This window comes from Larimichthys crocea, chromosome X (assembly GCF_000972845.2).
Source record: "Larimichthys crocea isolate SSNF chromosome X, L_crocea_2.0, whole genome shotgun sequence".
Lineage (NCBI taxonomy): Eukaryota > Metazoa > Chordata > Actinopteri > Sciaenidae > Larimichthys > Larimichthys crocea.
The window spans coordinates 8,768,328-8,778,887 of NC_040020.1; the positions used below are offsets into that span (position 1 = coordinate 8,768,328).

Sequence of the window (10,560 nt, forward strand, 5' to 3'; positions counted from 1 at the left end):
CGGAGCAGACCGACGTGAACATGATGGATTAAATCACACACAGACCTGTGGTGCTCAATCCTCCAAAATAAAAGACCATTTCTTATTTTTCAAAGCAGACAAGTGAAGATGAACATTTAGGAGCTTTGGAAGTGATTTCACATATCGGCACACTTCTTTTTATTTATTGTACTATTTTATTTATTTACTTTGTTCAGGTGTTACACAATTTTAATTATTTAAATCAGATAATCTTAATGTTTAATAATCTTAAGGCCTGTATGTAGGTTACTTTTATTATTATAAAATGAGCAGCCCCTTTTAAATGTTATTATTATTGTTGTATAATTTGTGCTAAATTATATTAAGAATATAGAAAAAAACTTTTGTGTCATTCTTTAAAAAAAAAAATCTCTGCAAATCTGCAGAAATATTTTTCAGTTTGGTCAAAACAAAAACAAAATCTCAAACTGTCAGTTAAATGTAAAATGAAGTAATAATTTATTTAGATTATTTGAGTGTCTGTGATGATGATAAACTCAGACTGCGTAAATTCAATCACGTTTTATTATGAACTGTAAAATATCAAAAACATTTGCTTCAAGAAAACAAACTGCTAAATACGGTGGCCTGTTTGGCCATCATGTTTTTTGAAATAAATGTATTTTTACATAATGCGCTGTGAGTTTATTCTCAGGCTGAGAGGAAGAAGATCTCCAGGCGGGGATCGACACATTAAACCGGATTAGAGGAAACTTTTATGACCCCAGTGGGGAAGTGAGAAACCGGGTAGTTGGTCATTATCCCGTGCATCGAGACTCGAGGCAGGAGCGAGGAGTTTGGGGCCAAAGCCGGCACGGCGGCGCAGCGTCCCGGGTCGAAATGTTCAAAGTTTAGACACGAAGGGAAACTCTTGGAGAGGAGCGAGGAGAGCGCGGGGATTATGCTGCTCACAGGTGGGATGCTCGGACTACTGTGGGAGTTTAAACGGCTTCTGATGCCCAGGTCGTGGTACAAATCAGGACCCCGGAGGCAGGAACCCATCCTGTGCGCTCCGAGCAGGGGAAACACGGGTACGAGGCTGCGCTCCTGCGCCCTGGAGTCCTTCAGCGCGCCCATGTAGAAATGCTGCCTCTTGAAACGTTTCCTCCGCCGGAGAAAACTCCCGTTTTCAAACATATCTGCCGACATGGGATCCAAAGTCCAATAGTTGCCCTTCCCGGGATTCCCGGGCTCCCGGGGCATTTTAACAAAGCAGTCATTTAAAGACAAGTTGTGGCGGATCGAGTTTTGCCACGCCGGGAACTTCTCCCGATAATACGCGAAGCGCTGGCTGATAAAATCACAGATCTCACTGAGGGTGAGTCTCTTTTTCGGGCTCTGGAGGATGGCCATGGTGATGAGAGCGATGTAAGAGTACGGAGGCTTCACCGAGGCGCCTCTGCCGGCCGGACCGTCCTGTAACCGGGCTGCAAGGTCTCCCTCCTCCCGGGATGACGCGTCCGCATTACTCTTCAGATCTGGGTCCTTCCTGTCCTCAACACAATCAGTCTGTCCCTCCACGTCAACATCCGTCTCGTCCATGGGTTTGCTGTCCAAGGTCATGGTCCAGCAGAGTGTCCGGTGGCACGGCGGCCCGAACAGGCGAGATTAGCGCCTGTCTTGGACAGAACCGACCCGCTTCTCTCCTTTCATTCACAAAAAAAAAAGAAGTTGCTGCATCTTTGACTTTTTAGCCTCCCACTCTAAACTTCCTCCTCCTCCTCCTGCATCAGACCTGAAGCAGTGAGCTCTGAGTGACAGCTTCAGATTATGAATGGCACTGGATGATAGAGAGCTGAGGATATAATTAACCACTCATTTCAAACATCTCAACAAGAAAAGGATGGAAGATATTTTATGTTTTCGCTGTGGTAAAAAATGATGGAGAGTCTTGGCCGGCTGCACGGCTGCACACGGAGCTAGACTCATAACAAATGTTTGTGTTTTATTAGGTTTATGTCTCATTGTAAACATATTGCTGAGAATGTATTCAGATCTTAAGTAGCAATCCCACGCTGTAAAAAACAGCGTTTACTAAGTCCTGTTTTGAACTGGAATGTGCTTAATGTAACAAAATGAAGCGAGCACATTGCTTTTATTGGGCTCTCTTCTATCTTTTATGTCCTTGGCTTCGGCAGCGCTCATTTCCTTCGGTGTTCCTCTCGTTGCCGGATGGTTTGGCACACGGCGAGAGAGGCGGCGGCGCTGGCTGTTTCGAATAAGAGGAAGACGTAATCCGTTTTTGAAATAATAGCTGCACTGTATCACTTCGTGTGAGGCCACCCACTTGGCAATTGGGCCTTGTAACTGCAGGGTGGGCCGTGGAAACTGTGGGAAGTCTCATTAATGAACAATTCTCCCCTGTACGTACTCAGCGTAGTTTAATGTGATATGTGTAGAAACTATTACACCGCTTTATAGTCGTTGCATTTTGAGTCAGGCGATGGGAGCGCAGGCCTTTATGTGCCTAAGAAGAAGCAGGAAACATATTCAATGTTTCATACTGAATTTAATGCAAACCACAAATATATATACGCTCACACACAAAACAATGTTTTTTCATGCCACAGAAAACTAATGTTAAAGAAATCAACCAGCAACACCTCAAAGAAACAAACAATGACAAAGACAACGAAATAAATAACGTGTGCAAACTTAACGTGCATCCACTGAACGGAGCAGACAGCTGAGGTTGTTTTGCAGTTAATAACAGTGAACGCAGCGCAGTGAGCTCAGGTTGCTGTTTTTAGGTCCGGCACAGAAATAACTTTCTATTGCAGCCGTCTGGCACTGCAGACCATCACACACACGAGCAACGCTGGAGCTATTCACATGAAAAATATATCAACAATTATTGAAGGAACTTTCCGCTGAATGTGTCTACTCTTTAAATAAGTAGCGCTTCGGGACGTCTTTTATTAGCTCTGTTTGTGCTTCATCAGTACGTCCCCTAACTTCTGTCACACAGGTTGGCAGGTAGCACAAACAGGATCAGTGCAGATTGGTTTAAGCCTATTTTTCCCCTGGTGCGTCCAGCATGGAGGGAATTAGTGCTGCTGGCCTGAGGTACAATATTTAAATACTCTGAGTCAAGTAAGAAGCTGGTGCTGCTCCTCAATGTTTGCGTTCACATCTGTAGTGAATTGTAGACGACTACAGCAGCAGAGAGAGAGAGAGTGTGTGTGTGTTCGTCACATTTATGTGGACATATATATATATATATATATATATATATATAAAAAAAAACCTTCGCTCCGTGTACGTTCCCTAGGTGCTGTGTTTCCGCTGAGCTGAGGTCAGCCTCACAAAGTTTCCACACTTGAGGCAGCATGAGTTGGAGTTGCCCTCTTTCCTCGGGATATGCCAGCAGTTGACACAGCGCACTCTGTACTTCTTATACCTTCAAAACAGAAAGATACAACAGTGATTAAACTCTTTATTATTTTAGAAATCAGGTGTCATCCATCATGAATTGAAATGTCTTGAGTCCCTGCATGGATTATTTCTGCAGCCTCAGATTATGAGAGAGAAACACGTCGTATATTCATCCTCAGATTAACTGTTGTGAAGTTGTTTGTGGAAATTTTGTGCAGCATGTCGTGAGATCTCTGCGAACAAACACTTTACTTTTAGCACTCCTCTGTGACTCTTTCACAAATACAAAAACTTATTTGAATTTCCACTCATGAAAAACAACGAGCACGATGAGCCGAGAGCAGAGCTGTCACGCTTTAAAAGCCTGAGTTGTTTTTAATCCGTAAAATTATCATTATTATTTTTAAAAGGCGAAATAAACATTTGGAAAATATGACAAACAACATCTGGAGACACTGAGATGGATGACTACGTTCTGATAAACATTAAAAGTTTAAATATTCAACATACTGTGAATGTCTGCACGTTACCTGCTGAATACTTACACAGTCCTACACAAACTGTGCAGCTCTTTTGATTTCATTTTGTTCTTCCATAATTAATGTTTGTTATGCACCAAAACACAAAGACCAAACCCTCAATCTGATTCAGATATCCTGACAAACATTTAGTGTGTTCTAGTTACATTTTGGAACTTTTCCACAAACGTATATATGAAATGTGGCTTCAATACTACCGCAGTCATCTAATAAACAGCTTCATGTTTTTATAATATTCAAAGAGCCAGCTGTGTCCATGTGCGTTACCTTATTCCACAGGCGTTACACAGAGGGGTCCCGTCCTCGGCGTCCCTCCACATCGGGGTCTTCCTGGTGCAGCATGACGCGCAGACTTTCCCCTCTGCGAAACAGAAAATACATTTACCTTCAGGGAGTGTTACAAACATTTTGAATTGAGTCTGACCTGCTTAAAGTGACTTTCAACAACTGTTTATATCCAGACAAAAAGTTCTTATGATGCAATGAAACACTGTCTGGAAATGAAGCTACATTTCAGCAATAGAGGGTGGAAGAAAAACATACATCTTTATATTCTTATGTAGCATTCTGTAACATGTGTGTGTGTCCTGTTAGTAATTAAATCTGTCTCTGTACGAGTCAAAGCATCAGCTGTTCACATTAAATTAAAAACTCTCTGGTCTTATAAAGTCGATCGTGGTTTTCGGGCGTTCACACGACAGTTTCTGTAAATACAGTGAAACGTACAGAACCTGTCCTCGCCAATGTTTTGATGTGGTGGCGTCCTCTAGTGGAGAAACTGAGTTTTTCATGCAAACAACAAGGACCAACAGGTATACTGATGCTTCTTATGTGCAGAACATTCTCAGAACATTATTTTTGAGCCTTCCTTTGGAATATCTGGAAATTATTTCCAGTTCTTCTGAAGCTCCCTGTGATCGGTTATGTTGTTTTATGTTTTAATCTTCTCTCTAAATCATGTTTTATTCATGGTTCTGATTCTGTGTCTTGTAAACACATAACATGTCCTTTATTTATTCCAATTATCTAATTAATAAACTTTGTATGAAGTTATGAACTTACATTATTAATATTATTTGATTGACATGATTTATATTCTTCTTTCTTATTAATGAGGTGATCCTTTTGACCTGCTCCTCACTGCTGTATCACAAACTGATGTACTCACTGGAAACACTGGTCGTCGGGTCACTCTCCTCATCCGAGCTGCTGGTTTTGAGGGATTTCTGGGACGTCCGCGTCCTCAGCCTCGGCTTTCTGACACTTTTGCAGAGCTCCTTGCTGTGATGGATGCAGAAAGAAAAGACAGACGTGTTTAGAAAAATGTCCTAAAACTCTCTTAACATGTAAGAAATCCATGAGCACCTGTACTTTGAAGTTATGAGGAGCCGGCACTGTTCCCTGCTGTCGTCCAGCTCCGTGTCCATCCTGAACAACACTCCCTGGAAGTCTGGGTCTTGGATATCAGCACTCCGGCTGGGATGAGGTTGTTTTCGAGGAGTCTTGGTTCTCCACTGCTGGGAGGATGGAAGAGCAACTTCCTCCTTCTCCACCAGCCTTGGTTCTAGTTTTGAGGCGTTACTTTCTCCATCACAGCGTGAGGATTTCAGTCGTGCATCTGGAGTGGAGTCTTCCTCTGTGGGATCACGTGTACGTTTGGATTTAGATGCAGGGATATTGTCGTCTTGGTTTGTTGCTGACGGAGGTGGGATGGAGCTCGGAGGGTGCAGCTGGGTGTCACACGGGAGCTCTGCAGTCAAAGTGAGGTTTCCATTGTGATCCAGTGTTAGTGCTGGCTTTGACAGAGTTACACAGGCACTTTCATTTGAATTAAAAGTGCGGGAAGCTTTGGAGAGGTTTGTTTTTTCATTCATAACATCGTGTTCAGAAGAGACACACTTCTTCTCACACCCAAACTGTCTGTTAACACTGATCTGAGGTTCAGAAGATGCAGTTTCCTCCATCGGCTCTGGTCTAACGTTTTTTTGTGACTGTGACTGAACATGACGTTTCACGTAGCAGACTCTCACATCGCCCACAGGACTGATGCAGGCTGGGACATCTCCCTGGTCTGTCACGTCTGCTGCTGCAGTCGATGCTTTGTCTTTCAAATGGTTTGATTTTGAACTTGGTTGTGGCTCCTCTGCGTCGCTGTGATGGAGGAGCTTCTCACACTGCAGGTTGATCAGACTCAGCACTTTCCAGGGGCTGGTGGGTTTGGGATGATGCGGCTCGACCACAGGCGTGACGACGCTGCTGCGACTTTCCTCCTTCGCTTTCTTCACCTGATCATACGGAAACACACGAGACAAAGCGCGCTGGTAGGAACTCGTAGAGACTTGAAATGAATACGCATCCTCTTCCTCTTCTTTAACGAGGAAAGGACTTTGTCGAGAAGTCTCGCTCAGCCACGCCGAGGACGAACGCGCGTCCAGGAAACTGTCGTGGATCGGGGAGGCTAGCTTGGAAACTTCTTCGAACAGGTAGAAGAGCGCCGAGCGGGAGGCGTCATGTTCCACCGAGCTCTGACCTCCCTGGGTGAAGGCGGCGTGTGTCTTTGGTCCTGTGTTCATGTCGGGACAGCGTCTGCAGCTCGGATACAAACAAACAAACAGCTTTCAGATCAGTGGGTGGAGGTCAGGCCTACATCATGTTTTAGACGTTTCTCTGATCTTTGCTTTTCTTTCTTGTAAAATATTGTTTAGTGACGTCGCTACAGGAAACTGCTTTTCAAGTGAAACAAACTATCACTATTATTACTAGAAACAGTTCAACTCATAGACAGACACTTTATTGATCCAAGCATCCGGTGGCATCAGGCAAACATGCATTAAACATGCATTTAAATTAACCTATAACACAGAGAGATAGATCTAAATTTAAATACATACAGAGGAATTAAACATCTGCAGAGAAAATATATCTGAATGTGTCAAACATATAATATCACACATGTTGAGTTATATTTATATGTACAGTCAGTATAACTGAGTACACATAAGTGTGTTAGTGTTTAACAAAACAAGAACTCAGAACTCACTTTAATTATTTTAGCTTCCATGGCTAACACATCATCTGTCAGCAGGCCGGGCTGTCACGCTCCTCTCATGGAAATTAATTATTATTATTTATTATATTAAGAGTGAAATGTTTCAGTAATTAAAAAAAAAAAACTTCATTAACTCACCGGAAGGAAGGTGACGGCTCGTGGAGGTCTCGCGCGGAGCACTTAGAACGTCCGAACGTTCCAAACCGACGGAAACTTTTCGCGGGTCTCCGGTTTGACTGTCGCGAGCGCACACGGGCGGGTCGCGCGGACACTGACACAACATGGTCCCAAAAAAAAACAAAAAAAAAAAAACTAAAAATGTATTATTGTGATTTTATTCACTGATATTTAAATTTGAAAGACTGCTTAAATATAAATAAATAAATAATTAATAATAAAGATCAGTCATCATATAAAGGGCAAAAGAATTAATTAAAAAATTGATTTGATTCAATGTTTTATGCACTTTAAAGTGATCGCATGCATCAGTTATTATTTATATTTGACCTGTCATGGTTAACCAGCACACCACGTGATTCAGATCTAGGTGAACATGTAGAGTCCACCTCCCTCACCGGCTGACCGATGAAGTGTGCAGACTTACCGGGAGCAGCTGATGACTCAGATCGGTGGAGCCGGTCTCTGTGACTGGGTGTGTTGTTGTTTTTTTTGGGGCCACGAGGAGTTACACAGGTGTTTTCTGTTTGCTAGATTACACCTGTGTGAGTTGCACACATTGCACACACACACACACACACACACACTCTTCAGTTGCACTTGGTTTTTAGATGTTTGCTCAGTAAAAAGGAGATTTTCTGCAGAATGGCCTCCTGCTAATCATGCAGTTAACTCCTGGTTTGTGAAGTTGAATGAAACAAACTGCACGATCATCATATTAAATGTTTAAGAAGTGTTAAAAAATGAGAAGTAACTTTTAAAACAGATTTTATTGCACAACTTTAAATATTCGTAGAGTTCTACGACATGACAAACACGACTGACACTTGTGCGTATGTTTGTGCAGTAGACTACACAACAGAAGTGGTAAACTCATCCCATGGTAACATGAAGCTGACACGCTCTTCAAACATCTCCACCTCCATCCTGCTGCTCTGGATCAGAACACACCTGACCCAGATCTCATCATCTAATCAACCTGAATCACCTGCAGCAGGTTCTTTAAAACACACCCCGCCCACCTGACACTGAAACACTGCACACAATGTGAAATCTGAAATGTTTAAGTGAAGTAATTCAAGTTTCAAGTCTGAATTCTGACTGATTTGTCATAAGAATCCGCCCTCTTCATTATATGGCCTCTTCTCCTGCTACAGCCGATGAGCCGTCACAACACTTACACATGAACTTGGTACATAAAAACTAAATAAATGTTTATGCATAAATATCTGAGAAGTGAGTCGGGGTGGCAGAAATGACTGAAGAACATCGTCCTGTGATACTTGTGCGTATATGAGCTGTAACGAGGAATGTTCCGTTTTATCGGCACAAACATGAACTTTGTTAAAACGTAGGAAGACAAACGATGAAATGTTTTAACAAAGAACAGTGTGTGTGCTTTGCCTGAGAACGCTCCACATGAATAAATACACTGTCTGTTGAACCATCACAGTGGTCTGTTTTTTAAAGTAACCATTAATTTCACTTCATTTAGTGTCTGACGGCCTGATCTCTATCTGCAGGCGCGTCCTGTCGTTGGCTAACTTTGGAATTTTTCAGACTTGTCGGGAGTTGCTACGGACTTTATCCACCGTCGTGCATCTCTTCGTGGTCACTCGAGGGGGCGTTGCAGAGACACCCTCTCGTTTTTTTCCCTCCTCTTCTTCTTCATCATCGTCGTCTTCCGCGAACCTCTTCTCAGTGAGGTTTGGGCGTGTGCCCGTCCACGTAGAAGTTCCTGGTGACTTTGGGTAAGGTGAGCTCCATGCCTTCGAGCTCTCGGGTGAGAAAGATCTGGCATCCCAGTCGGGAGTTCTCCTGAAGCATGGGCGCCATGTCCAGCATGTCATCCTCCCTAGGGAGCAAAGATAACCGTCAGTTGATCTCGTTGAAATTACAAGTGAAGTCACAATAACACAGTGCAACTCTTCTCTCATAAACTATCAGATTTACCTCCTGCTGACCCACTCTGACCTGTGATCAGGTGAACGGTGTCTCTGTCATTCGTACGTCTGTTCTCACACTATGTAACTTTGGGCTCCGGGTCGGGAGAAGTACGTAACGCTTTACGGCACTAAGTCACACAGCAGCAACTATTTCACTGATTCTGGTGAAACTGGATCATATTTTATGGAGGAAATGTTTTCTGGTTTTCCCTCTGATGTCCTCCGGCTGCTCCGCCTCAACTCTCTGTGATTTACAGAGTTTATGATGGACGGTGGGGATGTAACGATGCATCGTGACACGATTAAAAATCGGTAAAAATGCGTGACGATTCGCACCGGTTGACAGAAAAAAAATGAATCGCGATTCTCCGCGAATGCGAGAGAAGTAGGATGTGTTCTTTTTCTTACGTTATCTTAAAAAAAGTGACTGGTTGGTGATTCATTGGTTCAACGTCAAGTCACTACGTAGGTACGGAGCACAGAGCGAGGAAAGACATGGCGACGATAGAAAGTAGCTTTGAAACAGAGGACGCACCGAGTAGCTTGAAATCACCTGTGTGGAGCATTTTGGATTCTCTATATACACAAATACAACTGTGAGAAACGGACAGACAAAACCAAAACAGCATGGAAATATAGAGAGACTGCAACATGCAGCAACATATAGAGGCAACACGAGCAACATTCTGGTCCAGAATGCCGCAGCGCGACTGGTTTTCAATCAACCTAAAAGGTCACATGTCACCCCGCTCTTCAGCGACCTGCACTGGCTGCCTGTAGCTGCCAGAATTAAACACAAAGCTCTGACGCTAGCCTACAAAACCACCTCAGGATCTGCCCCTGCCTATCTCAGGATCTGCCCCTGCCTATCTCAGCGGCTTACTAAAGGCTCACGTCCCGACCAGGGCGCTACGCTGCGCTCATACAAACCGTCTAGTTGTACCCTCGCCTCTCGCAAAGCGAGGTCACTCTAAACTCTTCTCTGTGGTCGTCCCCAAATGGTGGAATGACCAACGGCTACTAGAACAGCAACATCCCTTTCTACCTTTAAAACACTTGTAAAAACCTTTCTGTTTCCAGAATGCTTCCCTGCCTAACAAAACTAACAAAACTAACAACTACTCTGTGTCCTTTACACCTTTCTCAGCTTATGTCCTCCTCTGTAAGTCGCTTTGGATAAAAGCGTCTGCTAAATGCAATGCAATGTAATGTAATGTAATGTAATGTAATGTAATGTAATATAATAACATGCAGCAGCAAAGTAACGTTACACCACCTCGTGAGCGAAAACTGCACATCACAGCAGTTAACACCAGTTTGTGTGTTTTGTTGTTTAAGATGTAAGTTGCACTTTTTATAAGAGAACACAAACTGTTTGAGAGTTTATGTAAAGATTTTTTTCCCTACAAATAAAAACATAATTTTATTTGGTCAGAATTTGTTTGTAGCTCAT

General features: G+C 43.1%; 3 protein-coding genes across 3 annotated transcripts in view; all 3 read right to left on the reverse strand.

Annotated features, from left to right (window-relative positions):
• Positions 1 to 536: 536 nt before the first annotated feature.
• LOC109141977 (forkhead box protein D1) lies at positions 537 to 1,705 on the reverse strand. The gene has a single exon (XM_019274249.2). It carries the CDS (start codon positions 1,582 to 1,584, stop codon positions 715 to 717), a length of 870 nt encoding a protein of 289 aa, XP_019129794.1. The 5' UTR covers positions 1,585 to 1,705; the 3' UTR covers positions 537 to 714.
• Positions 1,706 to 1,916: 211 nt separating this feature from the next.
• On the reverse strand, positions 1,917 to 7,688 carry zglp1 (zinc finger GATA like protein 1). Its single transcript, XM_027283622.1, has 7 exons — positions 7,589 to 7,688; positions 7,123 to 7,255; positions 5,301 to 6,527; positions 5,104 to 5,216; positions 4,203 to 4,296; positions 3,269 to 3,421; positions 1,917 to 3,174 (listed from the first exon to the last, which is right to left on the reverse strand). Exons 3-6 carry the CDS (start codon positions 6,506 to 6,508, stop codon positions 3,289 to 3,291), a joined length of 1,548 nt encoding a protein of 515 aa, XP_027139423.1. The 5' UTR covers positions 6,509 to 6,527; positions 7,123 to 7,255; positions 7,589 to 7,688; the 3' UTR covers positions 1,917 to 3,174; positions 3,269 to 3,288.
• Positions 7,689 to 7,912: 224 nt separating this feature from the next.
• fdx2 (ferredoxin 2) overlaps positions 7,913 to 10,560 on the reverse strand; it is a 7,506-nt gene continuing 4,858 nt past the window's right edge. The window contains exon 6 of the mRNA XM_027283623.1: positions 7,913 to 8,853. The gene's annotated coding sequence lies outside the window, so the exon portion shown is untranslated. The remainder of the gene's footprint in view (positions 8,854 to 10,560) is intronic.